Here is a 20,810-nt window from a genome sequence, read left to right on the forward strand (position 1 = left end):
TTAAAAATCAAATGTTCTTATGAGATGTATGTCAAAGTGATCTACAGTAAAGAACTTTTTTTTTTTTTTTTTTTCTTTTTGTGGTATGCGGGCCTCTCACTGTTGTGGCCTCTCCCATTGCGGAGCACAGGCTCCGGACGCGCAAGCTCAGTGGCCATGGCTCACGGGCCCAGCCGCCCCGCGGCATGTGGGATCTTCCCGGACCGGGGCACGAACCCGCGTCCCCTGCATCGGCAGGTGGACTCTCAACCACTGCACCACCAGGGAAGCCCAGTAAAGAACATTTAAGATACTCATTTCTAGTGAAAAATTTTAAAGTCATATATTATAAATATCTTTTTTAATTTTTTTTTTTTTGGCTGTGTTGGGTCTGTTGCTATGCACGGGCTTTCTCTAGTTGTGGTGAGCAGGCTTCTCATTGCAGTGGTCTCTCTTGTTGCAGAGCACAGGCTCTAGGGCGCGTGGGCTTCAGTAGTTGTGGCACAAGAACTCAGTAGTTGTGGCTCATGGGCTCTGGAGCACAGGCTCAGTGGTTGTGGCGCACAGGCTTAGTTGCTCCATGGCATGTGGGATCTTCCTGGACCAGAGATTGAACCCATGTCCCCTGCACTGGCAGGCGGATTCTTATCCACCACACCACCAGAGAAGTCCCTTAAAGTCATATATTATAAATGGAAGATGAGCCTTAAAATGCTTATTGCCACGTAAACTTTGATAATGACAGCAAGGAAGAACTGTCATCAACAATAGTTGTATCTTCATTAAATTTTTCACAAGGTAGTACAAAACACCCATTTGTTAAGTTAAAAATTAAATTCATCCTGGACTTCCCTGGTGGCACAATGGTTAAGAATCCTCCTGCCAATATAGGAGACACAGGTTCGATCCCTGGTCCGGGAAGATCCCACATGCTGCAGAGCAACTAAGCCCGTGCACCACAACTACTAAGCCTCCTCAGTAACATTTCTAGATGAAGCCTTAAGTTACTATTACATATTTTAAAAGGACTGGTCCAGTTGCATTTTCTCTATTTTTAATTCCTCCTCTTCATTTACAGTATTGGCAGCAGCATCATTATGTGGGTTGTCTAGAAGGTCTTTGTTAAATCCATTTGATTCTTCCTCCTTTTGCTCCTCACCTGTACTACCCTCTTCAGGTGTCTGTGTACTGGGTGTGTTCATTAACAAGTCTGCAAGAGAAATCATTATTATTCATTACAAGTACCTGATCCAGTCTTACCTAATACAAACTTCTTCACAAGTTTAAATCAGTAGAGATGAAATCTACGATCACTTTAGTTAATGTTAATTATGATAACTTTCTTCCAAATAAAGCCATTTTTATACATGTATAAAATCCATTCAAAATGCAAGTCTTGAACTCAGACTTTTGAATCATAGTCAAATGCAACTGTTCTCATTTAAAAAATCACAACTACTAGATAGTTTTTAAAAATCAAATGTTCTTATGAGATGTATGTCAAAGTGATCTACAGTAAAGAACTTTTTTTTTTTTTTTTTTTTTGGGTATGCGGGCCTCTCACTGTTGTGGCCTCTCCCATTGCGGAGCACAGGCTCCGGACAGAACTTTTTTTTTTTTTTTTTGGTGGTATGCGGGCCTCTCACTGTTGTGGCCTCTCCCATTGCGGAGCACAGGCTCCGGACGCGCAAGCTCAGTGGCCATGGCTCACGGGCCCAGCCGCCCCGCGGCATGTGGGATCTTCCCGGACCGGGGCATGAACCCGCGTCCCCTGCATCGGCAGGTGGACTCTCAACCACTGCACCACCAGGGAAGCCCAGTAAAGAACATTTAAGATACTCATTTCTAGTGAAAAATTTTAAAGTCATATATTATAAATATCTTTTTTAATTTTTTTTTTTTTGGCTGTGTTGGGTCTGTTGCTATGCACGGGCTTTCTCTAGTTGTGGTGAGCAGGCTTCTCATTGCAGTGGTCTCTCTTGTTGCAGAGCACAGGCTCTAGGGCGCGTGGGCTTCAGTAGTTGTGGCACAAGAACTCAGTAGTTGTGGCTCATGGGCTCTGGAGCACAGGCTCAGTGGTTGTGGCGCACAGGCTTAGTTGCTCCATGGCATGTGGGATCTTCCTGGACCAGAGATTGAACCCATGTCCCCTGCACTGGCAGGCGGATTCTTATCCACCACACCACCAGAGAAGTCCCTTAAAGTCATATATTATAAATGGAAGATGAGCCTTAAAATGCTTATTGCCACGTAAACTTTGATAATGACAGCAAGGAAGAACTGTCATCAACAATAGTTGTATCTTCATTAAATTTTTCACAAGGTAGTACAAAACACCCATTTGTTAAGTTAAAAATTAAATTCATCCTGGACTTCCCTGGTGGCACAATGGTTAAGAATCCTCCTGCCAATATAGGAGACACAGGTTCGATCCCTGGTCCGGGAAGATCCCACATGCTGCAGAGCAACTAAGCCCGTGCACCACAACTACTAAGCCTGCGCTCTAGAGACCACGAGCCTCAGCTACAGAAGCCCGCACGCCGCAACTACTGAGCCCACATGCTGCAACTACTGAAGCCCACGCACTCTAGGGCCCACGTGCCGCAACTACTGAAGCCCATGCGTCTAGAGCCCATGCTCCGCAACAAGAGAAGCCACTGCAATGAGAAGCCCGCGCACTGCAATGAAGAGTAGCCCCCTCTTGCTCCAACTAGAGAAAGTCCGCGTGCAGCAACAAAGACCCAATGCAGCCAAACAAAAATAAATAAATAATTAAAAAATTTTTAAAAGAAACTGTAAAAAAAAAATTAGTGCTTGCTTCGGCAGCACATATACTAAAATTGGAATGATAGAGAAGATTAGCATCCCCCTGTGCAAATATGACACACAAATTCGTGAAGCGTTCCATATTTTTAAAAGAGTCATGTACCACAATGTTCATTGCAGCACTATTTACAACACCCAGGACATGGAAGCAACCTAAGTGTCCATAGACAAATGAATGGATAAAGAAGATGTGGCACATATATACAATGGAATATTACTCAGCCATAAAAAGAAATGAAATTGAGTTATTTGTAGTGAGGTGGATGGACCTAGAGTCTCATACAAAGTGAAGTAAGTCAGAAAGAGAAAAACAAATACTGTATGCTAACACATATATATGGAATCTAAAAATAATGGTTCTGATGAACACAGGGACAGGACAGGAATAAAGATGCAGACGTAGAGAATAGACTTGAGGACATGGAGAGGTGGAAGGGTAAGCTGGGACGAAGTGAGAGTGGCATTGACATATATACACTATCAAATGTAAAACAGATAGCTAGTGGGAAGCAGCCACATAGCACAGGGAGATCAGCTTGGTGCTTTGTGACCACCTAGAGCGATGGGATAGGGAGGGTGGGAGGGAGACACAAGAGGGAGGGGATATGGGAATATATGTATATGTGTAGCTGATTCACTTTGTTAAACACCAGAAACGAACACAACATTGTGAAGCAGTTACACTCCAATAAAGATGTTAAAAAACAAAACATTCTAACTGGAAAAAAATCATAATAATACCACTGAATAATTTTCACTTGAGAATTTCATTATTTTGGGTGAAACTTGTTTTACAACATGTAATTTTCACTACTTACTGTAATTCCTATTTTCCCATTTCAAAAGGGAAAAACTGGATTGGAAATTGACAAAGATAAATGCGACTGTGCGTGCTTCATTCAAAACCAATTTGCAATTATTTTTAAATATAGTTTTAACAAATTTGTCTAGTTTCCAAAGCCACAGTCTGTTTAAAAAACAGCAAATTTTAAGGCAGTTTTAGAAGAGACAGGGAATCAACAAGAAATCAAACATGACAGCTCACAACAGAAGTGAAATGCTGCAATAAAAAGCATTTTTGGACCTATTCATGTCACAGCAAATGGCTCTGAAGTCCTCAATGGATACAAAGAATTTTATATGTTTAGGAAAGTACCACAATAATGTTTTAATTATCATAAAGATATAATTATATGTCACATGTTTTAAGGAGTCAGGGAAGAATATGTTTTCGAAAGATCCAGAATCAATTTTAAATGATTAAAACAATTTTTTAAGAGACACTCAGCTACCCAGAAAACCATCCTGGACGCATATATTCTTTGAGGATTCCAGCTAGCTCTCAAGCCCACTCTCTCTCAAATACACATAAGCTTAATATACTATATCACGTTTGTCTATTCCTAGAGGTATTTCATTTTGGGGAAGAGTAAAGAAGTTAAAATTTCTAACATGCCCTTGATATATTAATGGTAGCACATAAAAGCCAGCACAAAATTTACCATTTCCTAGGGACTGACTATTACTCAGTAGCTTTGCCTGTCTTCTTTCCAAGGCCAGTTGTTTATTTCTCTCAATTCTTTGTTGTTGTTCTTCTGTAAGGCTTCTACTCAACTCAGAAGCAAACTTTGCACTTTCAGATGAGTTTGTCAGAAAGGGATCTAACTCAGTAACAGTTACATCATGGCCATTATTTTCCCCTACTTCATCTGCAGTAGAAAAGAAAAAATTAGTACATCTGTATGTTAAACTAGTTAGAAAAAGAGCTTATGCAGCTATTAACTGAAAACCAGTTTAAAGCAACAAGGTGCCAGACCTGAAGAAACAATTTGTGAGGTATGAGAATGTTACAAATACAAGCTTGATTCAAACAAGTAGAAGGAATATTTATTAATCACTTTAAAGAGGCATTTTAAGTCAAATGGAATACTAGTTTAAAAACATGCATGAGGGGCTTCCCTGGTGGCGCAGTGGTTAAGAATACGCCTGCCAATGCAGGGGACACGGGTTCGAGCCCTGGTCCGGGAAGATCCCACATGCCGCGGAGCCACTAAGCCAGTGCGCCACAACTGCTGAGGCTGCGCTCTAGAGCCCGTGAGCCACAACTACTGAAGCCCACATGCCACAAGTACTGAAGCCTGCGCGCCTAGAGCCTGTGCTCCGCAACAAGAGAAGCCACCGCAGTGAGAAGCCCATGCACCACAACGAAGACCCAACGCAGCCAAAACTAAAAATAAATAAATTAATTAATTAAAACAACAACAACAAAAAAAAACCCACAAAAAGCCTCCCTGAAACGAAAATATGGAAGTATAAAAAAAATCCTGCACAGTGAAAAAAGCATGTGGGTGGAGGTAGGAGGTTATCAAAAAAAAAAAAAAAAATATATATATATATATATATATATAAACATGCATGAACAGAAAACAAAAGTTCTTAGTTGCTAATAAAGAACTTAAAGAATCCAAAGTATATCCTTGTTGCGTTTTTTATTTATTTATTTTTGGCTGCGTTGGGTCTGTTGCTGCGTGTAGGCTTTTTCTCTAGTTGCAGCGAGTGGGGGCTACTCTTCCCTGCGGTGTGCGGGTTTCTCACTGCGGTGGCTTCTCTTGTTGTGGAGCACAGGCTCTAGGTGCGCGGGCTTCAGTAGTTGTGGCTTCCGGGCTCTAGAGCACAAGCTCAGTAGTTGTGGAGCACGGGCTTAGTTGCTCCACAGCATGTGGCATCTTCCCGGACCGCGGCTCAAACCCGTGTCCCTTGCATTGGCAGGCGGATTCTTAACCACTGCACCACCAGGGAAGCCCTATCCTTGTTGTATATTAAAAACATTTTAGTAGCTTGCCATATTGTCTGTATGATACACAGTAATGATTTTATATAGGCTATTTTCTGTGTACGGTAAAACTGAGACACAAAGTAAAAAAGGGGAAGAAATTTAGAGATCTGTGGACATATTTCCAAGTTAACTTTTTAAAAAATTCAGTGCTCTCTACATGATTAGTCTTAATAAATTCTTTTTTTTTTTTTTTGGCCTCTCCCGCCGCGGAGCAGAGGCTCCGGATGCGCAGGCTCAGCAGCCCAGCGGCTCCGTGGCATGTGGGATCCTCCCGGACCGGGGCACGAACCCGCATCCCCTGCATCGGCAGGCGGACCCTCAACCACTGCGCCACCAGGGAAGCCCTTAATAAATTCTTAAAGCCCTGTACACTAGTTATCTCAAAGTAGGATGTTCCTTAAATGATCCACAGGGTATGAAAAGTAAATACTAGATCTTCCATTTATATTTCATTTAAGAATTACGAAAAATTAAGTTTTACTAACTTATATTTAAAAGAACTGGCAGTGACAAACTATCACTTATCCATATGACAGCTAATCATCTGGTCTGTAAGCTACCTTCAAGACAGCAAGCTCATACTGTGGAAGGGTGGAATTGGGTCCTCATTCATTTTTTAATTTCAGCATACTATGATATGTAGCTAATTCTGACTACCCAGTTAAGCAACCTGACACACTATCTATTTTAACCAAAACAACCCTAACAAAATGCACAAGTGGTAGCTTTAAAAGATTTCTGCAAAATAACAAAACACCTGTAGGTAGAAGATAACAGAAGTACAAGCAAGAACTAAGATGGCAAAGCTGACACTTCACCTTCTCTCTGTATCATTCACATTATGGGGTTAAAAAAATAATAAATAACCTCATCAGATCTGACAAGTAGGCAAAAAAAACTTCATATCACCAAGACCACCATTTGAAATATGAGTTTACAATTACTCTCCTTGTCCTGTGTACGTATCGCACAGTGAGGTATTAGCTAATGTCAGTAAAAACCATCACAACTAGCAAAACATTTAAAACATAAAGACAAACCAGTGAGGTTTAAAAATCATGTATTTAATCCAGCATTTTACAATCTAAGCCCCTTTTGAGGTTTCTTCCTTAATAGTGAAAGACAGAAAGCCATACACTTTTCCTTCCTGATGTGGAAAAAAATGTGTCAAGAAACTAAAATACATTCCTTTGTCAGGAAATATTGATGGAGTACATTTAGAAAACATTGCTGGAAAAGTTAAGAAACAAGTATTAGAACCAATTATGCAATATACAGGATTTCTAATATGCTTCACCTTATAGGGCTTATAGGATTCTGAATTAATAGTAATGAAATACATAAAAAACTATTCAATACTTTTCTGTGAGCCATGAAAGGAAAGATCTCTTCAACAGTAAATGACCTCTTTAGTACAAACAATGTCTTACAGAAAATCCATGTGAATATAACCACTTTTGACCAGGATAAAAGTGGCATTAAAAAAAATTAGAACCACACATGAAATTCATTCACTGCCACATTCATAGGCAAGCTATTGTGGCAAAGAAGCTAAAGCCAGAAATATTCAATGTGCTACAGGATGCCATCACTCTGGTACATATAAGCTAACAGATAAACAAACTACATAATAATTAAAGGGAAATAAGAGCTATTTAAAAAAAGCATAGTGAAATCAGGAATGGGGCTGGGGGTCCAATTTTAACAGTGTGGTAGGGGAGACTTCACGGAGCTGACATTTGAGAACAGTTTGACACGGGTGAGAGAGTTAGCCATGCAGATTTAGGGGCAGGAGGGAGGGCAAAGGACAGTGTTCAAGGCAGAGTGCAAAAGTCTTAAGACAGAAATATGCCTGGAAGGCTCAAGGAACAGCTAGGACGCAAGTGTGGCTGAAGCAACGGAATAGTAAAGATACCGTCAGGGAGGCAAGAGGAATGGGATAAGGACACAAAAACAAGATTCTATAGGGCCAAGTAGGACAATATAAAGACTGTGGCTTTTACTTTGATTGAAATAAGGAGCCACTACAGGGCTCTGAGCAGAGGAATGACATGATGACATGTGCTAAAAATATAAAAACTGACTAATTTTAAGTAAAACGATTGAAAAGGGGCAGATGAAAATTTGCTAGTAAACTTCAACAAAAGTCCTTGCACTGGTCAATGAGACTGAAAGACGAATACCAAGATTTACTAAGTGCAGTTAATGATGCTCTACTTCCATTTGGGTTTACGCATCTTATAAAGGTTAAAAACCAAGATTTGGGAGAAAACACTGAATCTACAACCAAACCTTCAAACCACTGATCAAAAAGTATTAGCCCAAAATTTTGGGTAAAAATTATTCAGTAGAATATTCAATCATATTGTTCTTACTTTAAAACTGTAATGTTAAGATAAAAAATATACATTATATATCATATCCGTACAGCAGTACATGCATTAGAAAAATAAAATGTTCAAAACATTTTTACTGTTGTAGTGCCTCATGCAAAAGGTATGGAGACTATTCTCTTAGGATACAAAGAAAACAGATTCAACAACAAACAATGCTCTCTGATACAGGCCTCCTCTATGTACCCTATACCGCAACATGCCTGTAATTCCATGAATGGTGCCATGTTCATTTATGCCTCTGCATAAATGGCTGCCTCTATCCAAAATCACCTCTGCCTAACTTCTACTGCTTATCATTTAAAGTACTTGTGATACCTCCTCTGTGAAGCTTTCCCCTCTCCTACCAAGCTTTCCCCTCCCCTAGGTAAAAGTAACTGTGTTCTCCTTTGCCCTGTACACTCTCCCCTGTTCATCTCCAATTATAGCACCTTGCAGACTACTGGCATGTTACTAGTTCACGGTCTGTTGGCCCATGAAGCAAGGGGTCTGATCGCATTCATCTTTATCCCTGAACGTTTAGCACATAGTACACAGCTCAAAAAGTTCAATGAATAAGCTAACTGACCCAGTAGTATATGCTGTGGGATTTAGACTCTAATAACTAATTCCTTTCCATCTACCAAATCCCATGCCATCAAGTCGTACCATACCTTACCAAATAATTAAATCTTGGATTATTTAAATCACAATCCTTCACACTTTTAAAAGCAGTTTATAAATAACTTTGGGGGATTCTATATGGAGCCTGTATTTTCTGCTACATCTATTAAATTTTTTAAAAACAAAACACAAACATGTATGGAGCCATCGCACAGAAAATCTGATAACTATACAGACCCTGTCGGCAGGAACCATATGTTTTGATGTGTGTGACTGCCTATGGTTGCATTGTACAACTAACAAATGCAATCAATACCAGGAATAGTCACATAGGTCTAATTAAAGTCCTATATACAAGATCTGTACTCTTGTGTGAGATGTGACCTATTTCATCATCAAATTGTTCTGCCTAATTTCTCAGAGCCACTTTTTTATAATGGTGGACATGTATATGAACACTGTATCTTGTCATATATTTTTATTAGCAAGCACTACAAAGGATCAATGGGTCATCATCATGAGTTCTCAAAAGCTCATGTTCTGTGGCTAAATATATTTTACAACATCTCTTAATGGCATACCACCATGTCTTTAAGAAACAAATATCATGCACAACATTCTAGACGTAGGCATCTTAACTCATTCCTATTTATTGTACTTTAATTATATACTCAAAATAGACTAAGAACCTAGTCCTGTAATACTGCCTACCCCAACCAGATCCATTTCTAAAAGCAAAACTATTATAAAGTAGATAAACCTATATTCTTACCATTATTGCTAACAAAATCTTCATGTAAAACAGGGAGATCAAGTCGAATTCGTTTTAAACAGGTCTGAAAATAAAAAACATTTTTACATTTTCACTTAGATTTGGGGGAAAATGGTCATTGATTTTATTATTAGTTTCAAAAAAAGTTGTTCAAATAGCTACTATTAATTTTCCTTCTCTCTACTAAGACTGAAAATGAAGACCCCCCCCAAAGAGCTACTTAGCCTCACTAATCTATCCTTATACAATTTAGCATTGTGAATGATATTCATAATGATCTCAACACCTACCTGAACTTCCTTTTTATTTCCCAGAGATTCAACTCTGTCAATAAAATCTTCAAATTGCAGTTTAGGGAATAGCCTATGCGCCCAGTGCTCCATGTGTCTGATTAGTGTCTTCAAGTCCTCAGCCTGGAACATAAAAATAAAAATGCTAAATAGAAGACTCATTCTCACAACTGACCTTGTCAGCAGATTTTAGAACTGAATAATAGTACCAAAGTCACTGGTGTCCTTTTATATTTATAAGGTTAATAAACTTTTAGAAGAAACTTTAAGAAGAAAAATAGTTATCAAGGGCTTAGAGCAGGTGTCCCCAAGCCCAGGCCGTGGACCAGTCCACGGTGGGTTAGGAACCGGGCCACACAGCAGGAGGTGAGCAGTGGGCGAGCAAGAGACCGAAGCTTCCTCTGACGCTCCCCACAGCTCACATTACCGCCTGAGCCATCCCCCACACTCCTCACCACCCGTCCCCCGGGAAAAACTGACTTCCACGAAACCAGTCCCTGGTGCCAAAAAGGTTGGGGACTGCTGGCTTAGAGGACTGCAGTCTAACAACACTGGATAGATTTTTAAAAATCCGAGGAAAAAAGAAACCCAGTATGAAAACTTAGTAAAAGTTAAAAGATAATCACATGTGTCTTTTCAGACCTATAAATACTTGAAAATAAACTTCAATAAAATACGGCAAGATATCTTTTAGAAATAACTATACAAACTGACAGGCCTCTAAGCGATATACAGAAAGCATTGAGAATCAGCTCTGTGAAAATATATTCAGAAATCCCAAGGGCAAAGTACCAAAGACTAGCAAGAACAGTGTAAACATTCTCAGACCACAATACCTCTCTATATTTGAAATTTCAATTTAACATTAAAAAAATTTTTTAATGAAAATGAAAAACAAAGTTTAATAAACTGGAGTAATAAATGAAAAAAGTTCCAAATTCCTGATTTTACTGTACAATATTTTTTTATTTTCTTATAGTATTTTAAAATAGACTGGTTAAAAGCTCTGGATCAGACTGCATAGATTCAAATCTAAATTCTACCACTTAATAGCTGTGTGACTTTGAACAAATCACTTTACCTCTGTGTGCCTTTTTCTTCATGAATAAAACGAGAATATACATACCTCACTGAGTTGTTAGGAGGATTAAGTAATACAAGTAAAGTGCCTGACACAAAGCAAGTCCTCAAATGTTGGCAATTATTGTTTGTGGTGGTATTTGATCTTGTCTAAGAAGCTAATGGTTAAAACAATCAACTCTACCAATAACTCAATATGTAATGCTGAGAACGTAATGTCATTTCATTCTCATTCTGATAAAGATAAAAGTTCTTTCAAAAGTTCAATCATCAGGCTTCCCTGGTAGCGCAGTGGATAAGAATCTGCCTGCCAATGCAGGGGACACGGGTTCGATCCCTGGTCTGGGAAGATCCCACATGCTGTGGAGCAACTAAGCCCGTGTGCCACAACTACTGAGCCTGCGCTCTAGAGCCTGTGAGCCACAACTACTGAAGCCCACGCACCTAGAGCCCATGCTCCGCAACAAGAGAAGCCACTGCAATGAGAAGCCCGCGCACCACAACGAAGAGTAGCCCCTGCTCGCCACAACTAGAGAAAGCTCACGTGCAACAATAAAGACCCAATACAGTCAAAAATAATAAAATAAAAAAATTTTTTAAAAGTTCAATCACCTATGACCATTTTCCAGTTGTTGGGGTAGCTGATCAGCCACCTCACAATATCACATTACACCCAAGGGACAGAGAAGAGAAATACCTAAATACAGTGTGAAGTCCCAAGTCATACATGGAGAGAAAAGCATCGAGGATTCTGTTAGAAAATAGTAGAATTTTCAAAAGCAAAGTACAGAAGACTAGACAAACTCAGAGCCCAACCTCACCCAGTGAAGGCACACAAAATATTTATCCTTCGTATAAGTTTATTTATCTTTTAAAGTACTTATTATGGGGCTTCCCTGGTGGCGCAGTGGTTGAGAGTCGGCCTGCCGATGCGGGGGACACGGGTTCGTGCCCCGGTCCGGGAGGATCCCACATGCCGCGGAGCGGCTGGGCCCATGAGCCGTGGCCGCTGAGCCTGAGCGTCCGGAGACTGTGCTCCGCAACGGGAGAGGCCACAACAGTGAGATGCCCGTGTACCGCAAAAAAAAAAAAAAAAAAGTACTTATTATGAAAATGATGAAGAGGTCACAAATTCAAAGCACCAATTCATCACTACTACCTGAAAATTTCAATAAGAGCAATGAATTAACGGAGCTGGGCATGGTTTTAAAATATCTTGATTTATGTTTACTTTTGTGGCAAAATAGGACACAAGCTTATATTCTCCCTTCCTGTCCACCGAAACTAAGCAAATGTACTACAATTTTTCAGCCTCCCAGGTTTGAAATCTTGGGATTAATTTTTACTTTTGTACCTCTCAATCACCTCCAAGTATTATATATTGTTCATCCCTCTACTATTACCCTATCCAGGCTATTTCACCTCATTCTGCTGGTAGTGAAATAGCCTCTGAATTGCTATCTGCCTCCAGCTGCTTCCCTCTTTCCAACTATCCTGAATACCACACCAAGATCATGCTCATGCTGTGTTAATGTTACTCTAGCTGGGCCGTGAAATGGAAAGTCGAGGCTCCACTGGCAGTGGAGGCTTAAAACTCTAAAACTCAGTTTCCTTCACTAGATAATGCGACCAACACCTACCCCAGAGGTTGATAATTAAAGAATATAATTGAAAATACTTCATGAACTGCAAAGCTCTACAAAGATATCATCTGCAAAAAATTGTATCTACACGCTACACGATTCAAAGAGAATTTTTTAATGTACATTTGTGCAGAGATTTACAGTTCCTAAATGTCTTCAAACAGTGTCCTTTCTACTACATAATAGTTTCTAAAGAGATATGATGATGAATGATGGTATCTGTGAAACATTCTAAGATTCCTAAGAACATGATAATGGGCCCACAGTCTTATTGATATTTTAAAAAACAAAGGTCTAAAATAAAAATCAGACATTTCTTACCTCATGACCTTTACCTTTGAATTTTGCCTTATCAAACACATGCCTTAATGCTGGAAGCCCTCTCTCTGAAATTAATCTGTGAATAGAAATATGTTTTAAATTTCAAGTTTTCTAAAGCCATCAAGGCCAAACCAAGACCATAAGAAGAAAAAAATATTAACTACTGAACTGAGAAAAATGTCTGATCTCCAAATCATCCCAACCAAAAGCTTGTAACATAAGAGGGAAAAAATGATGGAAAGAAAAGTATAAATATTTAAGGAAATAGTAAATGTACCTCTCAGCATTCAGCTTGGGTATATTCCTTTTAACTGTTCTCTTTGGAGGTACAGGAACAGGTGCTCCTCTCCCTAACTCTGGTGAAATATACCAAGATTTAATATTACTTACGTAATTTAAGCCTCATTTATAAAATGTATCATTTCTAAGCTGTTAGATGGACAGCTGAACATGGACACCACTTTGGAACCCTATACAGACCTTCTCCAGGTTCAGCTCCTTCACCATCTTCTCTCTCTGGAGAGGCTGGAGGTGGGAATGGAGGAAAAGTTTCATCTTCTATATGCTCATAATCTGGTAGGTCAATCAAGCCATTCTCCTGTGGTTCTAGCATCTTTTCCTCTAGGGGAAAAAAAAAGTAAACATGTTGATGCATCCAAGTAGTCTTCTTATTACACAGTTAAGTTCCACTTGCAGCAAAATGCATGTGTTTCAGTCAGTTAAACCATATTTCAAACTCACACATCATGAACTGAAGTGAAGAAGATAACAGTTATGGAAAAAAGAACAAAGTTAGAAGTTAGAAGACCTGAGTTCTAATGTAGACCCTACCACTAAATAACTATATGATTTTCAGCAAATCATTTTATCTCAACTGTTGAGTTTCCCCACCATAAAATGATGATTTTAACTTTTCAGAGGGTTTCAAACTGTGGTCCAAAGGGGTGTGAAATAGGCAGGGTACAATACCTCACCCCCACTTCAACTAGAGAAGCTTTTTAAAAATACTGTTGGGAATTTCCTGGTAGTCCAGTGGTTAGGGCTCTGTGTTCTCACTGCTGAGGGCCCGGGTTCAATCCCTGTTCCAGGAACTAATATGCCATAAGCTGTGCGGGGGGGCCGAAAAAGGAAAAATAAAAATAAAAATAAAAATACTGTTTACATATTGGTTTTCTAGTAAGGTTTCCTTTGAAGAAATGGAAATAATCCTTAAGTTGGTAACTTGAAAGAATGCTTTTCAGTACCATCTTACTTGACCTCTCAGAAACATCTGACACTTTTGATCAGCTCCTTTTTCTGGAAAAGTGTTTTTGTTGACTCCTGAAACACAGTACTCAACTGGCTTCCCTCCCTTCCTGGACATTCCTCCTGGATCTTCTTTGCAGATTCATATTCCTCTAACCTGGTCAGTTAGTATCCAAGACTTCATCCTAGGCCCTCTTCACTCAGTTATGCACATGGCTCTAATTTATAGATGACCCATTAATTTTTTACCTCCACCTGAGCATCAAATCCGAGCTCTAAATCCCTACTTCTCATTTTACAGCTCTAAAATTTCTCAAAGGCACCTGTAACTCATCATGTATAAAACCAACCTTCTAAATTTTCCCAATTCAATGAATGACACCTAACCAGCTATACATCAGAAACCTGCAAGTCATCCTTAACACTTCATTCCCCCATCCTAATCACCCTGTCCATTTTACTTCCAGATTATCCCTTGAGTCTGTCCATTTCTCCCTGTTTCCACAACCACTTCCTAACGCTTCTTGCTTGGATTACTCCATTACTCCTATCCATTTTGCCCTTTCAATCCATTCTCCATATTACAGCTAAACTGAACCTTTGGAAATGTCAAGCTGATCACATTACTGCTAGGCTTAAATACTTCAATGGCTTCCTACTGTTCTTAGGATAATGAAAAAACTCCAAGGACCTGCAGGGTTTAGCACTTTCCTACTTCTCCAGACTTACTTCAAACCATTCTCCATGCTTTTTTCTATCCCTCAGACCACTAGACCTTTACAAAAGCTGTTTCCTATCTTGAAGGCTCTTCCCTGACTCCTCATCTCTTTCAGATCTCAACCGTCACCTCAGAAAAAGTCTCCCCCAATTTTCCTAAATTAAATCCTCCTATAACAAGCATTCAAAATGTCAAGTACAAGATTTGTAGCACTTACCCATTTCCAATATTAGGTTCTATTTGTATGAATATTTGATTGTCTGTCTCCCATAATAGACTGTAGCTCTAAAAGGGCAATGACAAGGTGGGTCTCTGTGCTCCTCTACTGTATCCCCAAAACGGATATACAGCCAGTGCTCAAGAAATAGTTGTTGATCTTGGTCCTCCCAACTTGAAGTAGCAATAAACCTGGGAGTTCTACAGCCCCAAAGGAGGGCACACCTCCTAACGCCTACTTCAAATGTGGTCAGGAGGGAAATGCACAGGGAAGGAGCTCCTGGAGGGCAAGGCTGGGACTCTGGAGGAGGGGAACAAGGGGGTGGCCCCAGAGAGCAGAACTGAGGTGGTCAATTGAGCTTTCTCATTTCACTGCCAGGGCAGGTAGCCCAGGAATTCTCACTATCCAAATCCATGTGTTTCCTGAATTCAGACAGTGAGAATTATTTTTAGTGAGTTCAGGTCATGGGTAGTGTAATGCATTATCCAAATCTATCAGATTCCTGAGTTTGGGATAACATGAGAGTTCATGAAGGAAAGATATCTCAAAAAATTATCTGAATCTGTTCAGTTCCTAAGTTTATGGATAGGGAGAGTTCTGATGGCAATGATACTTGTAATTTCTGTCTAGCAGGATTTAATAACTGCAATGGGCCACTAAAAAAAGAAAGAAAGAATTTGGGGTTTTTTTGTTTATTTTAAAATATTTATTTATTTATTTGGCTGTGCCAGGTCTTAGTTGCAGCACGCGGGATCTTCATTGCTGTGTGTGGGACCTTTGTTGCGTCATATGGGATCTTTAGTTGAAGCATGCAAACTCTTAGCTGCGGTATGTGGGATCTAGTTCCCTGACCAGGCATCGAACCTGGGCCCCCTAAATTGGGAGCATGGAGTCTTAGCCACTGGACCACGAGGGAAGTCCCAGAAATAACTGTTGAGTGGAGTAATGAAGAATTCCAAAGCTTCCCCAAAACTGTAAAACTACTGGAGCTAGAGGATCTCCAAAGTCTCTCCAATTCTAAACTTCCAAGACCACAAGTACATAAAAACAAAACAAAGTATCAAGCATAGGTTTTCAAAATTGGAAAGGCAGTTAAAGGTCATATTGAAGTTCCTTTGGTTAAGTAAAAATGAAAAACACATTTTTCATTTTTACCAAGAAATTTTTTGAACAACGTATTCACCATTTTCTTCCACTACCTTCTGCCATTTTTCAGGTAACTTCATAACTCCATCTTCCCAAAATTTTTTATCCTTTTGAGCAAAGAACTGTTCCAGGTGCCTTTTACAGTCTTCCAGGGAATTGAAATTTTTTCCATTAAGAGAATTTTGTAAAGACTGAAATAAATGGAAATCCGACGGTTCAATGTCTGGTGAATATGGTGGATGAATCAGAATTTCCTAGCCAAGCTGTAACAGTTTTTGCCTGGTCATCAAAGAAACATGAGGTCTTGTGGTATCCTGATGGAAGATTATGCGTTTTGCACTGACTAATTCTGGATTCTTTTTGTCAAGTGCTGCTTTCAGTTGGTCTAATTGGGAGCAGTACTTGTTGGAATTAATCTTTGGTTTTCCGGAAGGAGCTCATAATGGAGGACTCCCTTCCAATCCCACCATATACACAATATCACCGTCTTTGCATGAAGACCAGCCTTTGGTGTGGTTGGTGGTAGTTCATTTCCCTTTCCCCACGATCTTCTCCATTCCACATTATTATACAGTACCCACTTTTCATCACCCATCACAATTTTGTTTTAAAAACGGAACGTTTTCTTTACGTTTAAGTAGAGAATTGCATGCAGAAATATGGTCAAGAAGGTTTTTCGCTTAACTTATGTGGAACCCAAACATCAAAGTGATTCACATAACCAAGCTGGTGCAAATGATTTTCAACATTTGATTTGGATATTTTGAGTATGTCTATCTCCCACATGGTATAACTTTGATTGTTCTCAATTAATGTCTCAATTTGGTCACTGGTCTACCTGACTGTGGAGCATCATCCAGCCAGAAATCTCCAGCACGAAACTTCGCAAACCACTTTTGACACGTTCGATCAGTCATAGCACCTTCTCCATTCACTGCACAAATCCTTTTTTATGTTTCAGTGGCATTTTTTACCTTTCTTGAAATAACAAAGCATAATTATGCCAAAAGTGTTGCTTTTTTTCTTCCATCTTCAATATTAAAATGGCTACACAAAAATTCACCAATTTTGATTTTTTTAAAATGCACGTTGATATTTCATTGTTTCAAATGAAGTTAAAGACAACTAAGAAGCGCTACTAGAGCCATCTTGCACGAAAAACTATCGAACTGGGGCTTCCCTGGTGGCGCAGTGGTTGAGAGTCCGCCTGCCGACGCAGGGGACGCGGGTTCGTGCCCCGGTCCGGGAGGATCCCACATGCCGTGGAGCGGCTGGGCCCGTGAGCCATGGCCGCTGAGCCTGTGCGTCCGGAGCCTGTGCTCCGCAATGGGAGAGGCCACAACAGTGAGAGGCCCGTGTAACGCAAAAAGAAGAAAAAAATTAAAAAAAGAAAAACGATCGAATTTTATGGCCTCACTCTATCAATAGTTAAGCCTTCTGGGAAGAAATGGGGCTCACACCTTTGAGGCCAACAGGGAGCTATGAATGAGATAACAGGGCACAAACTATATTAAGTGTAACGATGCAATGCAAGGAACCAGCCAAGCCTGGGGTAGGACTTGTCAGTAAACTTGTAGTGAATAAGATAGCTCTGTCTTTAACTTTTGACAATGGTTGCCTAGTCTCTTTTTAGACATTGATGAAGGTCTCTTCACTTCCTCCTCTAGTCCTCAGACTCGCATAAGAGTGAAGGTAACAAAGAAATTTAATATCCAAATTCGTTCCCAGACCCTTAGGTGTCCAATGCCCAATGCCCAACTTTTTCTAAGTCACCAAAACAGAAGTCCCTGTCTCCAGGAAGTCCTACCAAACTGACTCAATGACCTCCTTGCTACCCAGCCCTAAAACCACAAAACTTCCCATCCCATCCCTCTTCTCCGACCTTCCCTCATCCTCACTCCCCTGTCTGTCCTCTCACTTTAACCACATTCATTCATTCATTCATTCAACATTCACAGGACGCCTCCAGTGTTTAGAAGCCCCGGTACAGAAAGTGGAGATGTAAAGATGTACCTGACACACGTTCCCTTGCACTAAAAGGCCTGGTTTAGAGAGAGACAGACCCGAAACGTAAACAAGAAGTAAAAGCGCCGGCCCTGGTCCCCACCGACCTCCTCTCCGCACAGGTCGCAGCCGGTCAGGCCTCCCTTCCTCTCCAGTCCGGATCAGCCCAGGTCTGTCTCAGTCATGTCCTCCTGCTTCCTCACTCCCTCCTTGCGACTTCCCGGCATCCCCGCTCCCCAGCCTGACTCTCTCGGCCGGCTCTCCCCTCGGGAACTTCACTCTCCCGCCAGCCCGCTCTCACCTCGAGCAGACTGCAGCAGCCACAGCACAGGGCTCCTCGCGGCCGGGAAACCGTGTATCTCGCGAGAGTCTCGCGAGACGAGTCCTCGGCTTTTGGCGCCAAAAGCCTGGGCGGTGCCTACCGGACCCACCTCCCCCAGGTCCCGCCCACCCACGTCTATCCCCACCTTTCCGGCGTCCGACCCATCCCACGCTGCTTTCCTTACCGCTTCCGCCCTCCCGAATTCTTCCGAGGAGTTTAGGCTCCTTGTCCGCGTGATGTTCGTGTTCGTTATGCTCTATGCACTTCAGACTTTGGAAGTAGATCTCAGGTTTTTAGAAAACTGGGTTGTGGATGGAATATAAAGGATGGAGGCAAACAGAATTTGATGAGAAACTACCGATTCTTCAGAGTTACTAACAAAATTCCTTGAACATGAGAGTTCTATTAATTGTTGAATAATGAGCCGAGAAAAGAGGCAGTAAAGAGTTAGTGTTAGGATTGTGGACACAAAGAAGAATGTCAAAAATGTGTTACCTTTAATTTTTTTTTAAGTGAGTCCAAATATATCCGTGCAATATATATTTGCTTGCACACACACGCACACAAAATAAATATATAAGTAAGTGGAGATGGGAACTGGACATACGGGACAGGGTGGGATGGGGACTTAACACCATACTTTTTTGGAACATATAAATGTGTTAACTATTCAGAAAACTAAAAAAAGTTACCTTTAGCAACTATGGCATCAAGATTTGACAGACCAAGAAGATGAGTAGTGTTTGCTACATTCTTGCTCCACTTTTCTGTAGCTTGAAATATTTCATTAAAATTATAGAATAAATATGTGAAAAGAAGAAAGTAAATTGCAAGCTCTATCTAAAATTATGTATGCAAATAATGTATATGTACCACATTTTCCTTAATTTTATGGTTTTATTTCTATAAATGCAAGATAAAATATATTAAGCAATTTACAAAATTAACATTAATTCAAACGGGAAATATGTTAACTTCAAGAGTCTGGGTAACTGAGGCAAGAGGCATTCTTCTAATTATCCAGATAACAGTCTATATTCTCCACTTTATGTCTAATAAAGTAAATATAAAAGCACTTTGAGGGAATTTCCTGGCAGTCCAGTGGTTAGGACTCAGTGTGTCCACTGCAGGAGGCATGGGTTTGATCCCAGGTGGGGGAACTAAGATTCCACAATCTGCCTGGCTAAAAGAAAAAAAAAAAAAAAGCACTTTGAGAAATTAAGAAGTTATATGCCACCCCACCCCCCAAAAAAGCCCAGAGCTGAAGCTCTGAGGGCTTGAATCTCAGTTTCATCATTTACTGCTTGTTGACATTTGTGCTTCAGTTCCTTATTATTAATAATAGTATCTACTTCATAGGGTTATGAGGAGGATTAAATGATAGTACTTAATAAATGTTACCTATTATTATCCATATAATTTGTAAATTGTTTGACCCTTTTAGAAAATGTAAAGGCTTTGGTAATTGATTGTAAGTCTGTGTGAATATAACTACCACAGTTGTAAGGCATTGACATATTAATGTCTAAGACTGTCCTCTTTTTCATATGTGAGGAATACTAGAAATATATTTTCCTTAGCAATTGCACCAGAAATATAAAAAATAACTTTCTCATAGACCATGTCATTAAAACTTTTAGAACTGTTTGATGTTTTTAAAAGTGAATAGTGTTGAAAACACATGAGGCTGTCAGTTAGAGGAGCTGCAGATGGAATTGGAACCTCTGGCTTCAGTGTGGTCGGGTTTCTCCAGTATTACCTCAATGAGCTGGGAGACCGGGTCTATATGCTGCAGAAGCTTGACCCTATGTGACAACAGACCTGCTCGGCCCATCCTGTTCAGTTATCCCCAGATAAATATTCTAGACACCAAATCACCATCAAGAGACACTTCAAGGTGCTCATGACCCAGAAACCGTGCCCCATCCTCTGAGAATCTTTTAAAATTTCATATCTCTTCTGCCTGCTAGCCTTCGAGAGACTTTCTGAAACCAAGCTCTCCAATCCGTGAGCCTTGAAGCCTTCCTACGACCCTTGCTCTTTGGAATCCGGTCTCATCATTGCCTTTGATCATGCTTGTTGTCAGGCAATGATGGTAGCATCCCCTTTAAAGGGAAAATGTTTGAATCTTTTCATACTTCGAATCACTCCCAGGTTATTAAAATGATTTGAAAGAGGGCTTCCCTGGTGGCGCAGTGGTTGAGAGTCCGCCTGCCGATGCAGGGGACACGGGTTCGTGCCCCGGACCGGCAAAAAAAAAAAAAAAAAAAGATTTGAAAGAGCTAAGAAAAAAAAGTGAATAGTGTTAAAGGAAAAATAGACTATCAAAGAACAAGGATTGAGTATAGAGTGTAAAAGTTTTTCTGGAAAGCTGGAAACCCAGTCCAGAGGTGAGGTTTGAAAGAAGAAAAATGG

General features: G+C 40.3%; 1 protein-coding gene, 2 non-coding genes and 1 pseudogene across 4 annotated transcripts; 2 read left to right on the top strand and 2 right to left on the bottom strand.

The window, feature by feature from the left end:
• Positions 1-962: 962 nt before the first annotated feature.
• Positions 963-18,451, bottom strand: TIPIN (TIMELESS interacting protein). 2 transcript variants are annotated; one of them, XM_024128865.2, is made up of 8 exons: positions 18,375-18,451; positions 13,224-13,364; positions 13,021-13,099; positions 12,744-12,819; positions 9,700-9,822; positions 9,410-9,473; positions 4,308-4,514; positions 963-1,189 (listed from the first exon to the last, which is right to left on the bottom strand). In XM_024128865.2, exons 2-8 carry the CDS (start codon positions 13,354-13,356, stop codon positions 999-1,001), a joined length of 873 nt encoding a protein of 290 aa, XP_023984633.1. In that variant the 5' UTR covers positions 13,357-13,364; positions 18,375-18,451; the 3' UTR covers positions 963-998. The 2 variants fall into 2 exon arrangements, with proteins under 2 accessions (XP_023984633.1, XP_023984632.1); XM_024128864.2 differs by lacking the exon at positions 18,375-18,451 and adding an exon at positions 18,181-18,351.
• On the top strand, positions 2,790-2,893 carry LOC112066288 (U6 spliceosomal RNA). Its single transcript, XR_002892533.1, has one exon. It is a non-coding gene; the product is annotated as a U6 spliceosomal RNA (small nuclear RNA).
• Positions 8,831-8,966, bottom strand: LOC112066312 (small Cajal body-specific RNA 14). The gene has a single exon (XR_002892553.1). It is a non-coding gene; the product is annotated as a small Cajal body-specific RNA 14 (non-coding RNA).
• A 1,625-nt stretch (positions 18,452-20,076) lies between the features above and the next one.
• On the top strand, positions 20,077-20,328 carry LOC102994233 (H/ACA ribonucleoprotein complex subunit 3-like; annotated as a pseudogene).
• Positions 20,329-20,810: the final 482 nt, after the last annotated feature.

Source organism: Physeter macrocephalus, chromosome 11 (genome assembly GCF_002837175.3).
Source record: "Physeter macrocephalus isolate SW-GA chromosome 11, ASM283717v5, whole genome shotgun sequence".
Classification (NCBI taxonomy): domain Eukaryota; kingdom Metazoa; phylum Chordata; class Mammalia; order Artiodactyla; family Physeteridae; genus Physeter; species Physeter macrocephalus.